The 21,461-nt window shown below is 52.8% G+C and overlaps 2 protein-coding genes across 4 annotated transcripts; one reads left to right on the top strand and one right to left on the bottom strand.

Moving 5' to 3' along the window:
* Positions 1-3: 3 nt before the first annotated feature.
* MEA1 (male-enhanced antigen 1) lies at positions 4-1,728 on the top strand. Of its 3 annotated transcripts, none has more exons than XM_053914029.2 (4): positions 4-53; positions 561-841; positions 931-1,033; positions 1,340-1,728. In XM_053914029.2, exons 2-4 carry the CDS (start codon positions 572-574, stop codon positions 1,489-1,491), a joined length of 525 nt encoding a protein of 174 aa, XP_053770004.1. In that variant the 5' UTR covers positions 4-53; positions 561-571; the 3' UTR covers positions 1,492-1,728. The 3 variants fall into 3 exon arrangements, with proteins under 3 accessions (XP_053770004.1, XP_024413438.2, XP_024413439.2); XM_024557670.3 differs by having other exon boundaries at positions 19-82; XM_024557671.3 differs by lacking the exon at positions 4-53 and adding an exon at positions 100-189.
* Positions 1,619-19,389, bottom strand: PPP2R5D (protein phosphatase 2 regulatory subunit B'delta). The gene is made up of 16 exons (XM_024557669.4): positions 19,213-19,389; positions 14,252-14,329; positions 6,824-7,046; positions 6,394-6,593; positions 6,198-6,308; positions 6,000-6,092; positions 5,449-5,579; positions 5,264-5,323; positions 5,050-5,158; positions 4,785-4,838; positions 4,313-4,483; positions 4,080-4,207; positions 3,335-3,436; positions 3,174-3,246; positions 2,928-3,044; positions 1,619-2,803 (listed from the first exon to the last, which is right to left on the bottom strand). Exons 1-16 carry the CDS (start codon positions 19,237-19,239, stop codon positions 2,666-2,668), a joined length of 1,815 nt encoding a protein of 604 aa, XP_024413437.1. The 5' UTR covers positions 19,240-19,389; the 3' UTR covers positions 1,619-2,665.
* Positions 19,390-21,461: the final 2,072 nt, after the last annotated feature.

Below are 21,461 nucleotides of genomic sequence, written 5' to 3'. Positions count from 1 at the left end.
GGAGGGGCTGGAGGGCTGGGCACTAAGCACGTCTGGCCCCGCCGGAAGTGAAGGTGAGGGTTGGGCCCCGGGCTCTGAGCTGGTGAGGCGCGCGGGGGTACCGGCGCGGACAATCGGTGGGGGTGGGTGGGGAGTGCTCAGCTGGGTCCATTTAAGAGGATCCCCTGGGGCCTGAAGGGCCTTTGTCAGGTGGTACAAAGGGGAACGATATTGAGAGGGGAGGAGGGAACGGGTACTCCCTGTCTGGGGGTGCTCATTTGGTGACCCGGAGTTCCCGAGTCGGGAGTGGGGGCGGGAAGGCGGGGTTCGGGGTGGGGGTGTGTTTTGGGAGAAGGCTTGGTCTGCGGTTGGGCTGTTGTTTAAGACATGGCGGAGCAAGGCGAGTGGGCCTCGTGTCGAAATAAGACCTGAGTTAAAAGATGGAAGGCCGAGGAGATGCTGGGGCGGGTTGGGGCCTTTGAGATGTTTTGTGGACACAAGAAACCACAAGGAGCTGGATTGGAGGCTGAATGTAAACCTGATTTTCATCAGAGTCCTATCCTGCCTCCCTATTCTTGCAGCCCCTGCCCGGATGGCAACAGTAGTTCTAGGGGGAGACATCATGGGCCCTGAGCGTATCTTCCCCAATCAGACTGAGGAACTGGGGCCGCAGCAGGGCCCTACAGAAGGCACTGGGGATTGGAGCAGTGAGGAGCCCGAGGAAGAGCAAGAGGAGACCGGGGCAGGCCCAGCTGGCTACTCCTACCAGCCCCTGAACCAAGATCCTGAACCAGAGGAGGTGGAGCTGGCACCAGTGGGGGATGGAGAAGATGTAGTTGCTGATATCCAGGATCGGATCCAGGTATGGTGGAGGAGGCATTGTTCCTGAGGGGGTAAAGCTGGGATCCTTGAAAGGGCTGGCCCTGAACTGCCTTCTCTCTGGCTGTTCAGGCCCTGGGGCTTCATTTGCCAGACCCACCGTTACAGAGTGATGATGAAGATGAGGAGGGAGCTACGGCACTGAGCAACCACAGCTCTATTCCCATGGATCCAGGTAAAAAAGATCATTTTTTTTTGTTTATTCTTGTATAATTATGGAGGAAAGGGACTGGCCAGAGCCAGTAGAGGTCACAGAACAACACCCTCTTCCTAAAATAAGTTTGTAATCTGTATTTTGCAGACTTCAGGATCCCGGTGAAATGCCATTCTGCTAGACTTAGGGAATGGGCAGGCTTGCCTAGAAATACCAGATGGATTTGGTGATTTTGCTAACCCAATGGCCCTGGTTTAATTCAATGAATAGAAAGGGAGCTGGTCCCATGGTTTCTATCCACTAATTGGTCTCTACCTGTGCTTTCAGAACATGTAGAGCTGGTGAAAAGGACAATGGCTGGAGTAAGCCTGCCTGCACCAGGAGTTCCTGCCTGGGCTCGGGAGATATCAGATGCCCAGTGGGAAGACATGGTACAGAAGGCTCTCCAAACCCGGCAGGCATCCCCTGCCTGGAAGTGACCATCTTGACAGCTGCCTTACCTGCCAGCATTCCATACTGGAACCAGCACAGGACTGGACACATCCCTGGTTGTAATGCCCATCTCCATCCTCCCCATCTCCCTTTCCACATCAAGGCAAACCAGACTTCTTCTCAGAGACCCACTTTATTCAGTTCTGTACATATGGGGACATCGGCCCAAGCCCAACCCACCACAGCATGTATCACTCCGGAGAATAAAGCACCCTATGTACACAGCCAAAAGCTGCACTGCCTGTGCCCCTGGAACCCTGGTCTGTCTCTCCTAAGTCCCTTGCCCCTCCATGACGCCTGAAAGGGACAAGTGAGGGTCTGCCCAGCACAAACAAGGAAATAAATAGGTGTTGAGGGGGAGCCATGCTTAGGACACTGCTCCCTGCTTCCTTCCTAACTTTAGGAACCAACAGCACAGGAAAGCAGTCAGCCCCAGGTGGTCCCTTCCGTATCTATGATCCTAGGGCTGCTGCTCACTGAAGATGGGGCACAAGGTAGGGTGTTTGTTCACCCCCTTCTCTTGATCCATCTGGGCTCTTTATTCATCACCTGTTGTCCACAGCCTACGCAGTTCTCCTTTTGACCACCTATGTGGTCTTGGTCAGGCAGGGGGTAAAAGGAAACAGTACAGCCCCGTCAGCCTGCACATTGCAGGGGCTGGGGGCCTCTTTGTGCTGTTGGGGGTTGGCAACCTCCAGCTACTGACTTTAGGGGCCAGTGGGGCTTGACGTAACTTTGGTGAGAAGAATCTCCTGCTGCTCCCTGTGTGCTCTGCAGAGGAGGAAGAAAAGGAGAGACCCCTGGAGTTCAGAGGAGGAGGAAGGGAAGAGGAGAGGAGCATATGGATTCCTGTGTGTGTTTCTCAGCAGCCTCAGGTAGCTGTGGGGTTGGGAGCAGGAGGGGACAGGCATCCCCGGCTGTCTGAGCGCTAAATGTCTCTGCTCAGCCTGACTGCACTAGCCGCTGGGAGGCACGGACACGTTTCGGGGAGAAGAGGGACCACTCTGTGAGTGTCCCTGCTTCACGTGCTGCGTCACCCTCCCTAGAGCAGCTAGGGAGGCACTGCCTTGCCCCAAGTCAGCCAGTGGGGAGCAGAGGGTGGAGGGCTGGGGTGGCCCAGGGCTGAGTGGGCTGTGGCCCTGCGCAGGGAAGGTGAGGGCGTCAGAGAGCCTCCTGGCTGGCAGTTAAGAACTCTTCCGCCCGCTTGTGAGCCTCTAGCGCCTTAATGGTGTACACGTCCTGGGGCAGCTCTGACTTCCTCCGAAGCAGCACTTTCTCCTTCTTGATGTCTTTTAGCATCTGTGTGCAGACATGGGGAAAACAAGGAATGGTGACCGGTTCCCAGTACATTCTATTCCTTCCCCCCCTCCCTCCTTGGCTCTGCTATTCCCGTCTCCTCCCCCCTCCCTCTGTGCCCTGCCACCTGCACAGCCTCTGTCTCCACTGTCCTCTTCAGAAGCTGGATGTCCTCTGCTGTGGGGGTCTCTGTCTCCATCGAGTACACGGGAGGCAGTGGTGGTGGAGCTCGGAACATGGGATACTGAGAAGGAGGCATCGACAAGTGGGGGAACCACTTCAGAAGTCTGGGCCTGTTGGCTCTGTTCCTCCCCAAACCCTCCCCCAGCCTAAGGCGGCCCCTCAGCTCAGGGCAGCAGCAGGAAAACCTCACCTGGGGATTAAGCCGGGCCAGCTCTTCGATCTTTTGCCACATCTCTTCTCGTTCCTTCATTCGGAACCGGCCCCTGAGGGAGCAAAGACAGGGGGGCTTGAGAGAGAAGCAGAGGGGGCTGGTGACGGATGACCAAAGCCTGTGGGCAGAGACGCACTCACTTCTGCTTTTCTGCCTTGTACTGCTGCGTGCAGTCGTCGAACAGCTTCTGATTCATCTCCATAAACAGCTTCAGGGCGTTGTAGATCAGTCCGTGGATTGTCCTGCCACCGGGGGAGAGACAAGGGGTGAGGGGCCAGAGCCTGTCCTCCGTGCCAGGTCCCACTCTGCTCTCTTCTAGGAGGTGTCTCTGCTAAGAGCATTCTCATCTACCACGCCCATTTCACAAACTTCTCTACAGTGTAAACTCATCTCTCTGGTCAAATCGTGTGACAAGCTTGGCGGATATCGTCGGCCTGTCCCTCGTTCCCCTCACCCCATGCTCCAAGCCTGCCTTCCCCGCACTGCCTCCTCTGCTGCAGCCCGCACTGATGGCCTCCGGGCAGTGGGACGTGTGCCTGCACCGCAGGGTTTGTGTTTAGCAGGAAGGCCTTTTTACAACACGGATTCAACACACTAAGATGATCACATCAGCTTCCTAAAGCATGGAGTTAAGTCTCCAAAAAGACACAATATCTGACTGCAAGGAGCGGTGTAATGCAGGCCACTGCTCTGCTGTTTGCTATTCCAGAGAGATACGTTATCTCTCACATATATTATCTTTGCTCCCCAGCCAGTCCCTCCAGGTCCTATGAACAGACAGCGGGCACCATCCCGCTTGCAGAGTGACCAGATGAAATCATTGGCTCTTTAGACCTCCCACACCCTCACAGCTTACAAAACCAGAGCCCCACCGCAGCCTCCTACTTGTTCCAGTGGCTCTTGGAGTTCCTGTAGAGCGCCGGGAACATGATAGGGAGGACTCGGGCCGCGTTGTCACTTATCAGGCTCATGATGTACTCATTGTTCCAGTAATAGAGGGCGCGCTCTGCCACCTGGTGGGGACAGGCAGGACTCGGTGGGGGTACAGCTCGCTTTGCTCAAGAACCCCCTCAGTTCCCGGGAGGCAGGGCTGGGATTATGCTGGGTCTGGGTCTCACCTGGAAATGGGGGCTGGAGACACACTTGGCAAGCTGGCGGAAGAGTGGTTCCATCACTTTGCTGAACTCTGAAGGTTCAATGACATCCAAAATCTCCTCTAGCTCATTCAGGAACATCACCTCCTTGGGGCTGTGGGTCTTCGGCCAGAACTTGAGAAGCCCCACAATGACCTGTGAGACAAGGAGGACATGGGGACAAAACTCTCAACAACTACCTGGTTTTCCAGGAAGTCTCCCTCCCCGTCCCCACCACAGTGGGCAGAGCACGGGTGGCCTTAGCTGGCTGGTGATGTTTCTCTGGCTTAGATGTATCTCCTAGGTGTACACAGGTTTTTCTTCTTCAAGAGGAAGCCACGTCACCTGTCGGGCTACACCCCTCCTGAGCACCTGCCTATGGCACTGCGTGACACATACAGACTGGTGAGAGCTACTGCCGGACAGAGGGGACACGGGGGCTTAGGAAGGGAATTACCGGTTCGGTGAGACTGCTCTCCTTCTCCAGGAATTGCACCACGCAGTATGCCAGCTGCAAAAGGTTGAGGTGGAAAGGAGGTGAGGTGCAGGGCCCAGGTCTCCCGCAGGTCAGTGACAGAAGCGAGACCCCAAATGGAAAAGGAGGTGCAGACTGGAAATGACCTCACCCACTCCCTCTGCCTCCCCATCCCAGCCAGAGCGCTTCCTTCCCTGGCATTTCTCTGCTCTCAGGGTCAGGGATGGTCAGGAGGCAGGCAGCTTACCTGAGGGTGGTAGACACTCAGGGACTTGACTTTGTGAAGGGGAAGCAGGACACGAATAAGGAACATCTTGTGCTCTTCCTTAAGGGGCAAGGCAAAGCCGTTGATGATGCTAAGAGTTAAGAGAGGTTTGTTAGTGCCAAAGGGCCTGGTTCAAGCTGAATGCACCCACCTCCTAACCTTTATCAGGCATATGCACCCCCGCCCCACCTCTCACCTGCCCAGGATCTCCAGGAGCTCGGCAATGCCGTTGTGATGCTCTGTCTCATAGATGAACCTGAGGGAAGAAGAGCAAAGTGTCTCCTGGCAACCCTGATGCCCCTTCTGAAGACCCCCTACCTCCCTTCTTCCCCCAACTTAGCGGTGCTTGCTTTGCCCCTGAGCCTGGGGTCCTGGCCTCACCTGTAGAAGATGTGGTTGATCTGCCTACGGATATACGCCCGGAGCCCTAAAAACTTGCCATAGATTCGATGCAAGATAGTCTTGAGGAAGTCGCGCTCTCGAGGATCCTCACTGTCAAACAGGTCGAGGAGCTGGGAGCGGGCAGGAGGAAAAGCAGCGAGTGAGGCAGCAGCTGAGACAGGCCGGGCTGGGGTGACCTAGGGCCCTAGCTGGGAGTAGCCCAAAGGCTCCGTGGAGAGGGGGCCTGGAGACATGTGTCTCGGGGGAGCGATTTTATTATACTGCTCTACCCAAGGTGACATCTGAGTATGCGTTTTTGCATACCCCATTGAGGGGGCTGGATAACCTGCTTTTCTGTTTTCTTGCATCATGCGGGAAGCTTCTGAAGGCAGAGTAGGTTTGGTTAACCCCCCAGTCTCCTCCTGTACAGGCACAGCTGAAACCCAATATATTTGCAGAAGGAGGAAGAGCAGCTGGGACTGGAGTTAGGGGTGTGGGTCTAGGGTTCATGTGCTAGGAGGAGGGAAAGGACAGGAACCTCAGGGACTCACAGCAAGGACAAACTTCTGGTCAATGTACTTCTTGGCTATGTTTGGCTGGAAATCAGGAGACTCAAGGAAACGTAAGAAAAACTCGTACACGAGCTGTGGGGAGAAAGGAGCACACACTCAGGGAGTATTTCCCGAGGACCAGGAGATGCCCCTGGCTACAGGTCTCAGAGTGCCCCAGTCCCTGCAGCCAGAGCCAACCTGGAGATGTGGCCAGGCGGCTTCCAGGGTGGGCTCGTCTTCCTCTGGGTCAAACTCGGCCCCGGTGGGATTTGATGAAGGTGGCAGTGTCCGGAAGAGGTTCACTGAAAACTGAAGGTTGGGCCCAGGTGAGAGCTCTGGTCGGGCTTCTCCAGGGCCCCCACCCCTGCCCGCTTTCCCCTTTCCCTGCGCCCACCATGGTAACAGCCTCAGGGTAAATGGCCTCGGTGACAACGTCGCGGCTGTGGGTGATGTACTCCACCATTTCATTGAGTCCTGCCCGCTTCACCTCCTTGAATTTGAGGTCACTGAGTGGGTCTGACACAAAGTCAAAGAGGACACAGCACTGGCGTAGCTTCTGGATAAACAGCTCCTCCCGTTCCTGGGTTGGCGAATCTAGAGGGGGGCCCGGGAGTCAGGCTCTCCTCCCCAGTGCTTCACCGCCACCCCTACTTGTCTTACAGGGCTTCCGCCACCCCATCCCGCTCCCTGGCACCCTCAGCCCAGTGGAACTCCCCTCACATTTGCTGAAACCCCATCCTCGCGAAATACCTCAAACCTCCATTTGCCGATGCCCAGTGCCCCCTAGGCCTGGTGCCCCGGCCCCCTTGACCTTTCCCAGGTACCTTTCAGGGCAGGAAGCTTCTGCAGCTCCCGGTTCTTGCTGAGATTAAAGCGAGAGGAGCTTTGCCGTCGCTCCTTCTTGACAATCTGGGGGCCCCCTGAGTACTTGATTTTGCTGAGCTGCGTCGGGGGTGGTGTGCTGTTGCTGGGACGCTTGTTGGATGCCGGTGGCTGGGACTGGGGCTGCGGCTGAGGCTGGGGCTGCGGCTGCAGCTGGGGCTGAGCCTGGTCAAAGAAGTGAGTGGCTGAAGTCCACTCCTCAAGTGACGTCCGCCACCCCAGGCCTGGGCCATTCCTCACCCCCCAACCCACATATGTCCCCTGCCCTGAAGGAACTAAGGCCAGGATCAGAGATATCGACGGGTTATCCCCGGAAGGGCGTGTTCATGAAGTCATGTCTCCCAAAGTAATGCCCACAGCCTGTGCATCAAGAGCCTTCAAAATGGTCACTCCAGCCCCAGCCAGTGTGGCTCAGTGGATCGAGCACCAGCCTGCAAACCAAAAAGTCACTGGTTCGATTCCCAGTCAGAGCACATGCCTGGGTTGCAGGCTGGGTCCCCAGTAGGGGGCGCGCAAGAGGCAACCAAATGATGTTTCTCTCCCTCTCTTTCTCCCCCTCTTCCCCTCTCTCTAAAAATAAATAAATAAAATCTTAAAAGAAAAAAAGATCACTCCAGTTCATGAACAGGTGGTGATAGAAGTCAGAAAGGCGGCTGCGTTTCCAGGGCCGGGCTAACGTGGTGGGGGGTGTCGTGTGCGTACTGACTGAGAAATGGCATGAGGAACCTTCTGAGTAATGGAAGCATTTTACATCTTGACTGGATCTGGGAGAGAGTCCATAGCAAAACGTATGTAAAAATTTATTGAGCAGACACCTAAGATTACTACACTGTATGACTTTACTGAATGTGTGCCATTCCTCCATGAAAAGTTAAAAGAAATTCATCCCCATGTCTCAGTGGTTTAACTACTAGAAATGTAGCTTAAGAAAAACTGTAACTATAAAAACGGGCTTTGGCCTTTTTATACTTCTTACAACCTTGTTTACAACAGCAAATAAATACATGGGATATCGCGGGGTCAAAATTACGTTTATGAAAACTATGTACTAAATGGAATCGTACATGGTTCAGCTGTGAAAAATATTTACTCGGTCGTAGTCACGTACCCAAAATCGGTGATAAGCATTCGGAGAGGAGGGGAGATGTGTGTGCAGGGTTATGAGACACTGCGGTTTTAATTTGCCACAGTAGCGAGTCGATCGTTCATATGAAAATCTCAAAAAATTTGAAAAAAAGCAGTAAAAGAATCTTATCTGGAAGTACAGAAGTCACTCCCCAAGGAGAGAGTTAGGGGTTGGGAGTGGCTGCCACAGAGCCATGAGAGGAGAGGGGGCCTGGGCAGGCTGTCCTCCTCACCGCAGGCAGCCCGAGAGGACCGCCCGGCTGTCTGAAAGCTGTGCGTGTTGTTCGAGTTTATCACGCTGATAAAAATTGACTATAAGACAAAAAGCCTAGAACTATGTAGTGACAGAAAACGGCTTGCTACGCTGAGTGAGTAGGGGCGATACCAAACTGGACACACCTGAGCCCTCACTCCACGCCACGTGGAACCCGAAACCCAGCTAAGAAGGAAAGACCAAGAGCAAGTCCGCCACTGGTCCTGATGGCCTCCTGTGGCAGCAGGATGATCGGTGACCTTTTTCTGCTTTTCTGTGTTTTGTAAATACGGCTAATTTTTAAAAGCTATCTCTTTACTTCCTCCCAGACATGGGTGTCCGAGCCCCATGAAGCCTGCACACAGACATGGGCAGGCTGTCCCCGTCCCCCCATGGTCCTGGTACCCCTCCTGGGAGAGGGGAGGGGCTGAGCCTCAGGACAGCCCTCACCCCCAACCAGAGACCAGCTGCAGCAGGACAGGTGGCCACACCCAGCTGGGCCCGAACTGCAGGAGAGCAGTCCTCCCTCCTGCGCTCACACCTGCCGTGCCTACCTCCTCTCCACACCTGGCACACCTGTACTGTTCATTTAATCCCATTACAGTTCGATGAGGTAGTTGTTACTATTACTGTGTCCCGGCCCCAGGGTTTTAGGAATGCAGCCTGGAACTTCCTTCCTCAAATGCACTGCCCTCCTTGTTTTCAAATGGGGACACCAGAGGGCACTGCATCCTTCAAAACCCAGTTTAAGTCCCATCTTTTTCCAAAAGCCTTCTTAGATGACCCCAGGCCCTGGGTGTCCATCCCCTGTCCCCAGCCTCCTGACACTACTTTTCTATACCACTGGCTCTCTGATCATCGCCAGTGACACCGCTTTCTTGGTCTGTTCGAGTATCATTCCCCCACTAGACAGTGAGCCCCTCGAAAGCCTGGACGCTGGTTTGCACTGCTCTGGGTCCTCTCAACACTGGCACCTAACAGGCCTTCAGTGAATGTCTGGTTGGTTGACTGGGGCCCAAGGCCTTTCCTGTCCCAACTTGGAAAGCCTCAGAACAGAGCCCCCGACAGCGGCAGAGCAGAGTGGGAGGGAGAGACATTAGTGATAGTAGGGTGAGGGGCCCTGCAGCAGCAGAGGAACAAACCTCAGGGAAAAACAAATCCCGCTCCGTCCTCCCAGGGAAGACGCAGACACCCTGCACCTCCACAAACTTCACACCACGAGGACATGCAGGGAAAGGAGGCATTCCTCCCAGAACACGCTGGGAAAAGCAAGGTCTCAGTTTTCTCTACTAATGAGGAGGGGGTGGGGCTAGATTAGTGGTTTCCTAACCATTCTCCACATAGGTTTCAAGACAAGCTTGCATGGCTAAAAATCAAAATTTAAAACCACACTGGTGTTGTAAGGACCACTGGCTCCCAGGCCCCAGACCCAAGGCGCATCCCTGGTCTGTTCTCCCTTCACTAGGAAGCATGCTGGCCCATGAAGAGGTGCCACTCACTTCATGTTCAACACTTTCTCCTACAAGCTCCAGCTTCTGACCTCCCCTCCCTGACCGGGGCTGGCTGTGGGAGGCAGGTGAGTCCCCTGGAGGACCTCCTGCAGCTGTCAGAGCGTGACTGGACCAAAGACAGTGCGGCCGACCTGCTCCCCACCCTCTACCGTGTCCCGTCTGGTCCCACTTCTGAGTGGCACATTCCGCAGTGGCCATCGCCTCTGCCTGGACTCCCAGCAGGATCCAAACTCCAAGAAGCCCCCCTAGACTCAGGCCTCCAGCCGTCCAGCGGTGCTTTGATTTACACGCCACGCAAACACAGGAGACGACAACCGTACTTGCTAATTCTGAACAGGTGCTGGCCCGACCGCATCCTGACAGCCGCCATTAATAGTTCAACCCGCATGCGGGCCAGGCCCCCAGTAGGGGGCGCGTGAGAGGCAGCCCCACATTGATGCCTCTCTCCCTCCCTTTCTCTGTCCTCTCCCCTCTGTCTCAAAATAAATAAATAAAATTAAAAAAAAAAATTCAACCCACATATTTAAACATAAAAAAGTAGGAGGTAGAAATATTATTTACACACTACAGAAAGTGTTGTAACAGAAAGATGAAAGATAAAGAGTGAAAAATGCCAAGACTAATGTTATAGCTTTTATATAATAAACTAACTAGCCAAATAAAGATCATTTTAGTTTCAGACCCTGAAAATCACAGAGGCATTTGCTCCTATACTGACACCTAGAGCTCTGTCCGATTGTGCTTAATGCTTTCCTTCCTTCATCCATTCAATAAACGTCATGCTCAGCATTCGATTGAAAGGTGGATGGGACATGGCCCTTGCCCTCAAAGAACCCAGAGTCCAGTGGGGGAGACAGACACGGAAAGCAGCTATCAGAACACGGGAAAGGCAAAGGCAGGGAAAGCAACAAAGCAGACGGGAGCCCGGAGGGCTGAACTACAAACCCTGCCTAAAGGATTAGGGAAGAGGCTCCTGAAAAGGTGACTTTTATTTTGGCCCATAAAGGAGAAAGAGAAAGCAGTCCAGGTCAATGGAATTACATCAGTAAGGACCCTGAGCCATAAAAGGGCTCCACAGGGCTCATAAAAGAAACCAGGATGGGAGGGAAAAGAATGGGTAGGCCAGCTGGGCAGGGCCGAGCATGTGAGTCTGAGTTTGTGAACAACGAGATTTTGAGCCAACAGAGCTTTTGAAGTGGAGGACTGATATGACCAAACATGGTTTTAGGGTAACAATCTGGCTACAGGGAGGTCAGGCTAAAGTGGGGAAGAGTAGGATAATTTCTTCCTCCCTCCACCTCCCCTCCCAGAACTCAGGACAGGGCACGGCGCATGGAAAAGCCCACAGCCCTGAACTGCTTTATCCGGAGACAGACCAAACAAGAGCCCCGCCTGCAGCAGCAGGTAGCGTAAGCCTGACCTGATCTCCTGAGGCCCCTTTCCAGTCTACGATGGTCCCCCAGAATCTCAGAGCCAGTGTGCAGTGTCATCGAGGACACAGGAGAACTGGCTCCCGAGGCGCACAGGCCTAGGGAGGACTCCAGCTCTGCTGTTTTATTGCCACGTAAAAGTTACTTTGCACTATTGAGCCTCAGTTTCATCTGTTGAATGGGGGTAATGATAGTGGAGTGACCCGATGGGAGCACGGTGAGGATTAAATGAGAAGGTCACAAGATTAAATGCATACAAAGTACGTGGCACAATGCCTGGTGTGGATGGAGTGTACCGAGTAGAAAGCACAGTGTCCGTCCCCAAATTCACATCAACCCAACATCTGTAACTGTGACGTTATTTGGAAATAGGGTCTTCGAGGACGTAATCTAGTTAAGATGAGGTCGTACTGGATTACGGTGGGCCCTAAATCCAACAGGACTTGTGTCCTTACTGAGTAGAAGGAAATCTGGACACAGAGACATGGCCACACACACAGGGAAGAAGGCCACGTGAGGCCGGAGGTAGAGACTGGAGTGATGCATCTACGAGCACCAAGGATCCTGGGAAGCCACCGGAAGCTGGGAGAGGGGCATGGCTCAGATTCTTCCCTAGAACCTCAGAGGGAAATGGCCTGCTGACACCCTGATTTCAGACTTCTGGCCTCCAGAACTGTGAAAAAATAAACCTGTTATTTTCATCCACCCAGTTTGTAGTCATTTTTTATGGCTGCCCTAGGAAACTAATACACACAAATTCAATAAAATCAATGTTGCCTACTGTACTTGTTAGGGTCAATTGCAAAGACTGGCAAATGCTTAACACGGGGCAAACTTGGCTCTAAGAGCCCAGAATTCTGCACTACATGAAGGGTGAGGAAGAGACTGTGCCAAACAGCTTCTGATGATCTGGGCTTCACAACCTGGCCACCAACTTTTCCACTGTCCCTCTCCCTGGAGCCACATGGGTACGTTTCTAAAAAAGCATGGAGCGGAATTCCTCCAGCGGCCTTACAGTTAAGCCCTGAGCAGCGTTTCACAAAACAGAGCAAAAGGTGAACTCGCTCCTTTCCCAGAGGGCCCGATATTGACTTACTGCCTTTATCAGATTTGTCCAGGAAGGCAGTGGAGAAATTCTAGGAGCTGGTCTTGGCATATTCCTTAACCTGCTTGGCCTTCGTTCTCCCACCTATGAAAGGCGGGGTTAGACTCTAAGGTTCCTTACAGCTCTCATTTGAAATTGGTTTATTTGCTCATTCACTCTTCACTCGCGGACGCGTTTAAATGCTGGTGTCTGGTGTGCCAGGGCCTCTGACATTAAAAGGCTTCACGTTAGAGCTCACATGCTAACAAAGGAGCCAACTGATAAACGAGGAATTCGCATGGCACTGTTGCACTGCGGCTGTGGCTAAGTGCTGCCGGGATGTGCTGGGTGCCAGAGGAGCAAAGAGCAGGACCCCTGACCCTGTCCTGGGGGGGTGGTCAAAGTAGGCCGATTTCAGGAAATGACATCAGTGTAATAACTGAACAACTAGGAGTTAGTTAGGCAAAAGGTATAGCCCCTAACTGTTCCTTTCTGTCCCTTATTTTTTAAAAGATTTTATTTTTATTTAATTAATTTGTTTAATAATTTGTGTTATTTATTAAAAATAAATAATATTTTTTTATTAAAAATAAATAAATATTAGGGGAAGGGAGGGAGAAAAACATCACTGTGTGCCTGCCTCTTGTGTTCCCCAAACTGGGGACCTGGCCTGCAATCCAGGCATGTGCCCTGACTGGGAATCCAACCCGGGACTCTCTGATTTGCAGGTTGGCGGTCAGTCCACTAAGCCACACTAGCCAGGGCCCTTTCTGTCCCTTTAAATCTTGTTTCTAAGGCTCCCTTGATGCTTTGAATTCAGGTGCCAGTTCCCAACCACCTTCCCTGTGGGCTCCACAGATGTCATTGTTCCTGAAGGGGAGACTGAACCCAGAGGGAGCGCTCCCCACCAGTGTAGACCGAGCTACTGCGAACCGTGTGCACAAGCACACAGGGGTGGGGAAGAAGCCAGCTTCTTCCCTCAGAGTCCACAGTCCGGGGTGGGGGGGAACACGTGGGAACAAACAGTTACAACACCCAGTGATCAGGACTATTCTGGGGACCTGACCAGACTGCTGTATCGGTGTAGAGAACGGAGGAATTTATCTCTGTGATCCTCAACTCTCACGTCTGTAAAAAGGGGAAAGCCACCCTGCTTCTGATTACTCAAGTGAGGCCCAAAACAATGGCCACAGGTGTGAAAAGTGCTCGGTTTTCTTTAAAGGTGACAGGATAGGGACAAGAATTACCCGGAAAAATCTAAATCCAGACTTAACCCCAAATAGTTGTTAATAGATCTCTTCTCCCCCAAACACACAAGAGCTGCCCCTATTCCTGTGCATCCCTCTGAACAGTCTAGAACAGGAGGCAGGAAGCAGAGACATAGAGGATCACCAGCCCCCGGGGAACCCAGGCACTGGCTCACTGTATTCAGAGGGTCACCCACCACCCCGAGCAGCCCACTGAGCATGCTCACAAACCTTCCTGGACATACTCTGGACTTCCTTAAGGCCCTCCTCCCTGCAGTATTCTCTCCGCTTGCCATTTATTGCTTTATAGCCCTAGATTGCTGGGTTGTGCTGTCCTTCAGTAGCTCCCATCTGATCGGGACCAAGGGCAGTGGGCCCAGCCCAACTCAGGAACACCAGCCACTCCCCACCCCACCCAAAGCCACTTGCCACCCCACTGAGCACCCATGTACTTCTTCCCTTCCCCAGGACCTGGTACCCCCAGCTTTTTGTCCTAAGGAAAAAGAATTCTCAATATTCAAAGCTGGTAGGCAGAGAAACAACTTTCACAGGAACCACTGGGGAGTCTGAAGAATGGGAGAGCGTATCTGCTCTTTACTAGCCAAGGGGACAGCCTGCCCGAGGGCACACTGGATGGGCCCTCCTGGGCCCTGGAGCCTCCTTCCCCCGAGCTGGTGCCTGCAGCATAACTAGGGCGGCGCCCACACTCGTATTTATTACCTCCTCAGTGCTCTCGCCTCCACCATCCTTGCCTGAGCTGCTGGGCTTGGCTGTGCCTTTGGCAAGCTTGGGGGGCTCCTGAAGGAAGAAGATGGGGTTAGAGTTAGTACATGCCAGGAGAAGGGAGAGGACTTGTCTGGGCCCCTTAGGTCTTTGCTGTAATTATCCTCTGTCCAGTGGAATCATGGAATCAATCGATCAATAAGAATCACCATGCACCTACCTTGTCCCTAGCCCAGGGGAGGAGGAATTGGGGTACACAAAGGGAAATTCAGTCCCTCCAAAGAGCTGAGAATCTGGTTGGGAAGACATCTCTAACACACAACAATTATGCATGATAATGCTCTTCCCCTCCCGAGGCTGGTGTGTGAATTAGGGCCAGGGAGGGCCTCTGTCAACATCCGGGGTACAACAAGCACCATGGGACAAGCTACTGGGGGCAGAGGGTGCCTGAGGCTCTCGTGCTGGACAGGAAGGAGTCACTACTCTCCCCTCAAGGCCGTCAGGAACAGCAGAAGGCTTTTTATTTTTGATGTCACAAATTGCATCCACACAAGAGGGTGCTACCGGCACAATCAGCTGGGGCCCAGGAATGCTAACAGGTGTAGGAATTGTCCCAAGAACACTTCTGTGGACAAGCACAGGGGTGGGGGTAAGGCCCTGAGTTGCTGCAAAAAGTGAGTGCTAGTCCCAGTCTCCCTTGGGGACCTGGCCATTGGCTCAGAGCCCTGCTCAGCAACTCTTTCTATGCTTTGGGCCAAAAAAAGCAACTGTACAGGGATAGGATGGGGAAAATGTGAAAAAGACTTGGGGATTGTGGTCTGACTGCAGGCTCAAAACTAATCATCTGTGTGCCAGGGATGTCTCGGCAGCGCACTTGACCTTCCATCCAGTTAACAGACTGCGGAGTGCTTGGCACGGGGGGACATGAAAGCAACCCTGTCCTTGGCCCAGACGGAGCTGTTCTGGGGGCTCTGGTTCAGCTGTGAGCATCAGACTTTGGGAGGGACAAAGACAAATTCTAGGTTTTCTTTGGGGGGGGGCGGGTGGGAATACAACCCATAGTGGAAGTAGATTCAAAAGCTTGTCCTGAGAGCAACAGCTGCAGAAACTGGGAGAGGTAACAATGGAAGGGAGGAGTCAGGTGGGAGGGGGAGAAGAGGGGGCTTCACAGATGACGGAAGGGCTGCCCTGTGGGCAAAAGATGCAACTTGTTCTATGTGGATCGTGAGGCTTAAGAGCCACAGGCTGAAGTGGCAGGAAGACGGGATGATGCTCCAAACAAGGAAGTATTTTCTCCCAGAACAGCTGCACAGAAACAGGCTGCCTGGTGAGGTTGCAAGCTCCCCAACCCCAAGAGCAATCAAGCAGGGGGGCATTCATGCCTGCTCCGAGGCATGTCACAGAAGGGACTCACGCCTTAAACGAAGACTGGATTGGAGGACCTTGGAAATCACTTCCAGCTCTGAGATTCTGTGACTCAACGACATCCAAGCCCCTTCAGTGAGAAGTGTTAAATCAAATGACTGTGACTATGGGGGCAAAAGGATTTCGGAGAGAAGAAAGCTCTGTGTGGGCTGGAGTAGGGGGAACGCTTCGTGGGGGCGGGGAGGAAGAAAGCCATTCGCAGGTGCGGAGCAGCTCCAAGCAGTCACATCAGCAGGCAGGCTCCTTCTTGGCGCTGAGTGCTCTCCTAGTGCCTACTGACTGGGCTGGGCACCCTGACCCCTCCTCAGGGGCCAGAGAGGGGCTCGAGCCATGGTGCGGAGAGGAAAAGGATGAAGGGTACAGACAGGACACAACACCGAGGGGGCTGCACACACCCTAGCCATGGGCCACTTGCACAAAGCTGACCCCTCTTCATATATGTCTCACCTTTCTACTTAATCATAAGCTCCTGGTTCTCTTTTGTGCCCTTCTACCTACCTACCCACCCTACAGCACTCAGTCATGTCTCTCGGGAAGTGCACCTAAGAGAGATCCCAGCAGCCTGGGTGTGTGCAGGTGTGGGAAGACCAGGCCCACAACTCGCCCCGCTCCCTGACTCCTGCAGAGCAGGTGAAGTGCACACACTTGAGCCCAGCCCAGCAGTCCAAGGCTGCAAGGCACCGCGGGACCAGCCCTGTGTCCTGGGCCAAATTCTTACTAGTTATATAATCAGAGCGGCAAGTTACCCAGCCTCTCTGAGTCTCAGTTTCCTCATCTACTAAACGATGACGATCACGGAACCTATTTCCCTTAGCATAGTGTCTGGTACATGAAAACCTTTTTTTTATCCTCATTTGAGGACATTTTTTTTTTCACTGCTTTTAGAGAGAGTAGAAGGGAGACAGAAACACATCAACGCAAGAGAGAAGCTGCCTCCTGTATGTGCCCTGACTGGGAATCAAAGGCGTCCAGACCAGGGGTCACACGCGCCCACACGTGGACTGGGGATTGAAGCCGCAATCTGGGCATGTGCCCTGACTGAGACTTGAACCCACAACCTTTCAGCTATAGGATGATGCTCCAACCAACTGAGCCACACCAGCCAGGGCTAGTACATGAAAACCTTAACGTTAGTCAATGTTATTACTATCACTATGAACAAGAACAAAGGGAGAGGGAGTGGGGACACCTGACTCAGGAACCTAAAAGATGTAAGTCCCAGATCAGAATAGAAGGGCAGAGGAGGGATGCAAATCTCCCCAAGGGATTGACTCAGCACCCCATCCACTGAGCACCTATTGTGTGCAAGGAAGATGCCAAGCCAAAATGGAACTTAGTTATTATCTCAAGGAGAAGAAAAGACTTATCCATAATTAATTCCAGTCCAAGAGAACACAAAAGGGGCATAAGTGACCTACCAAGTGTTCTGCAAAGCCAGGGGAGGAGGGTGAGCTCACTCCCAACTAAGGGTTCAGGAAAGGCTTGAGGAATGAAGCTCTGAAGGATGGCCAGGATTGGGAGCAACAGAGATGAAGGAGAAACAGGAGAAGTGATGGATGAGCAATAAAGATGCTCTACCCACCCCTCCTTTTGGTCCCCACCCCGTCCAGCAAGACTTTGGTCACATGTCACCCCCCTCCTCCTCAGGACATGCCAACCAAGGAGGAGGCCAAATGCAATTGGAAATCAAAAGCAGAATGTTAAAACCTTGAAGGGGATTGGAGATGCCCAGCCCCCTGTACCCTAATCCTTCCAATATGCTTTCCTAACCAAATACTTATACCTGTGGTCCTAGCAAGTCTAATCCAAATTTTTCTTCTTCTTAATCATCTAGTAGAGAAAAGGCTTTCTGTAGATGAGACAGTATCTGTTCCATCAGACTAAAAACTACAGATAGGTAGAAACCTCACCAGCTACTCCTGAATTCCATGCCCCTCTGCCCTTTTGAAGGAGCCCTTTCGCCCCCAGTGTGGCTGACTTTGCGTGTATCATCAAAGCTAAGCTGTCCAAACCACCGCGGCATGCCCACTCCCTAAGGACAGGGTCTGGGTGAGGCACACAATGCTGACCAGCTCAGCACCCCAGGAGGTTCAGTGCCTGCTACAACATCACCAACCCTATGTCAGGCCCTGACAGGTTATGGGGACAACCCTGGCAGATCTCCAACAGCCCCAGGATAAAGAGTTTAATTAATAAGGTCAGACATGACAGCCCAGCAACCCAGCCAATCAGAGAGCAAATGAAAGCCTGACACCTCTGGGGTCATAAAGTGGGTTGCTTTATATTGGTGCAGAACACTAGGCCAGAGCTGTCCCCCACCATGAGGGGCCAGCCCAGGAGAGGAGAAGCTGGGGGAGGCTGAAACTGGTATTCTAGCATCCTCTGTGTGAGTCTGTATCTCAAAGGAACCACACTTCTGAGTCAGACCTCAGCAACAGCAGGAAACAGAGGGTAGAGAAAGGCAGGGATGAGGAACAGCGGAAGGTAGTATGGAGGTAGACGAGGAAGGTGAAAGAAGGCAACATCAAGAAGGGCCTGCATCAGGACACCATAACAAAGGCGAGGGTGTTCAGGGGCTGCTAGTCCAGGGGGTACGAAGGAAAATTAATCTGCGAGGGCAAATTCCAGGTCTGCGGACAGTATGGCCCAGGGAAGACATAAGTCCAGCACTGATGCAAAAAGAGAAAAATGCAAAGGATCAAGGGAAGGAACCTGCACAGATTAGGAAAGGTGACTGGTTTAGAATGAACCTGGGAGTTGGTTGATGCGTCTTAGAAGAGCCCTGATATTGCAGCTGGGCCTCCAGCAGGCTGTGTGACCTTGGCCAAGTCCCTTCCCCTCTCAGGGCCTCAGTCTCTTCATTTGTATCACTCCGGATTGCATTGAATGCATTCAGAGGTCCAGTCCAGCACTGACATTCTGAGGTTCCACGGACACAAGGAAAGGCTCAGTCCTGGCTCACAAGTTTGTGTGTGAAGAAAGAACTAGAGGGAGGGGCCTAGGCCAGATTTGATGGAGAAGAGAGAGCAGAGCTGTTCTAGGTCAGGGAGCTTGGCAGAACAGGAGAAGGGGCTGTAGGGGACGGTGGAGAAGGCCGGCTCAGGCCCAGGCAGGTCAGAAGGGGAGAGAAGGGGCTGGAAGGGGGAGTAGTTTTGGAGGGACTACCCAGATGAGGGGCTGTCCCAAATGGGCAAACGGGTGGGGGCTTGGAGGGAGTGAGTGGTAAGGGGAGAGAAAGCAGGGAAGTGACCTGGGAGTGGGGCAGATCTGCAGGGAGGGGGTTACCCTGGGCCCGGGATAGATCGGGAGGTGTAAATGGGGAGGACTCTATCCCGCGCAAGGTGAGGCTCTTTACCAGCTGCGGCACTGGCTGGGGGGTGCGACCAGCAGCGGGGCCTGAGGGCTGGCCCAGGGAGTCCTGCGGGGACCGGACGGGAGGGTCCGTCTGGGGCTGTCCCGGGCCTGGCTCGGGCCCCTCCCAGAGCTCCGCGCAGGCCCCAAGGCGGAGGCGCGGGTTAAAGGGCCACGCTCACCTTCTCCTTCTTGAGTTTATAGGGCATCTCGGCCGGTCCGGACCCGGCCCAGCTTCTGCGGCCCCGCTCCGGCTCCGGCTTTGCTCGGCCGCACTCGGCCCGCTCGGCGTCTCTTCGCCACCGCCTGCGCGCTGCGCCCGGGTCGATCGGTGTCTGCGCCTCCAATTGGCTCCAACTCTTACAAACCTGCCTGACAACCAGGCACCGCCTCTTCGGATTGGTCATTGGAGCCAAGCTGCTTCCTTTTTTTCTCATTGGGAAGGAAGAGTACAAACCGCCAGGGTTAGGCTCCAAGAATTGGCTCAAGTGGGAGGTCCCGCCCCAAAGTGGGTCGAGCTTAGTGAAGGAGGCGGGGGTAAGGGGAAGCCCGAGCTTAGTACCTAGTGCCGCACTCCGGCGTCTGTGGTACGTTGGCGTCGGCCTTTCTTCGCAACCGGTTCCTTTCTAAAGCGGCTCTCACTCATTTCGCACTCTGCTCCTCCTCCCAGTTCGAAAGAAGCCCTAAAATGAAGAGTACCTATCTTCATCAGGGTATTGCAGCACTAATTGCATAAGCAAAATTAGTGCAGAGAGCGCCCAGGAATACTAGAGGGCATCCGTTTTCTAGGCAGGGCTTGCAGAGAGTCAAAGGGGAAGCCTGGCAGGCTGGGGCATGGGTAAGATGAGATGAGAATCCTGGGTTTGTTGCAACTTTGGGAAGAGGATCCCTATTCCTACTGCAAGTGTTCCAGGACTGGGGAACCAGCTAGATTTGCGCGCTTGGGAACGCGGTGGAAAAGCTACCTCAATGTTTAGTGTCTCGGGAAGTACATCCCTTAGGTCCCACTCTGCCCAAGCCATTGTCCTAATCACGGATAAGATCAGTTCCTGCCCTCAAGGAGTTCCAGTGTGATGAAGTTCACAGATATGTATAAACAGATGATTAAGATACAGGGTAATGAATTGCACAAACCTAGAGGCTGCTGGAGGAATATGTTTCAGAAAGTTGATGCCAGTAACAGATTGATTACACGAAGCAACTGGAGAAGGCTCAAGAATAAGCCTGTGGCCCTTGCCCAGGAGAGCAACGTTATAAAACAATGGCCACGGGCATGGAGAAGGAAGGATGGAATTGAGAAATGTGTAGAATCAACAGTATTTGGCGATTCACTGGGTTGTTGGGAGGATGGATAGTAAGGGAATGGGAGGAGTTGAGTATCAGAGACGTAGGAGGAAAACCAGTGTCATAACAGCAAAGGAAGTGAAAGAATTGGTCAATACTATAAGATTCCAGAGAAAGATAAAGATCAAACAGCATCACCTTGATTCTACAGGTGAGAGGTTATGGGTGATCTTTGCAGGAAAGTTTCAGAGGAGTAGAAGGAAGCTTATAGTGGGTTGAAGAGCCTCAAAAGGTGTGGGAATAAAAACAAGAAATATAGGCTTCTGGCTATCTTACAGAAGTAGTGTTTGGCTCCCAATGACTAATGACGATTTCAAGGTAATGCAGAGTGGCCTGCATGCCAGCCATTATTTGCTGGGGGCAACACCTGAAAGGAAAGGACATTTATTTGTGGATGGATATCTGTGTCTGTATGGGTGCCAACAGGCACAGAATACCAGACGTTTTTTTACCAGTTCCTAAGGCCTCAAGGGGCACTGTAGTCCTAAGGCCTAAAGCTTGCCCGCTACTGTGTATGAAGCAGGCACATGGGTCCTCTTTGGATCCATCCTACCATCCTCCCAGTCCTTGGTCCCTCCAAGAGGCAGGGGACAGAGGCACATAATAGTTTAGAACTACCAAATAGGAATTTTTATTCATGCAAATTCAGCTACCTAGTACATTCTCATATATATATATATAAACATATATATATATATACACACATATATACATTTATTGATTTTAGAGTGAGAGAAACATCTATGTGAGAGAGAAATGTTGACTGGCTGCCTCCCACATGGGCTCCGACACCAAAAACTAAGCATGTGCCCTGACGCAGAACTGAATGTCCAACCACCTGGTGCAAGGGATGATGCTCCAGCTGGCTGAGCCATACTGGCCAGGGCTATCTAGTGCATTCTTGCATGCTGCTATAAAGATGTAGAACTGGGCAATTTCAGGTTTAGGACTAGAGGTACATAATCAGACATTTAAAAATATATCTTCCGCCTTGGCTGGTGTAGAGAAGCTGGAAAAGAATGCAAGGACCACAAAGAGAAGACTGCCACCAACCAATCCACTGATTGTAAGTACAAATATATTGTTA

This window comes from Desmodus rotundus, chromosome 11 (assembly GCF_022682495.2).
Source record: "Desmodus rotundus isolate HL8 chromosome 11, HLdesRot8A.1, whole genome shotgun sequence".
NCBI classification, from domain to species: domain Eukaryota; kingdom Metazoa; phylum Chordata; class Mammalia; order Chiroptera; family Phyllostomidae; genus Desmodus; species Desmodus rotundus.
The sequence above is the reverse complement of the archived record's forward strand: the minus strand, read 5'-3'. Positions and strand labels throughout refer to the sequence as shown.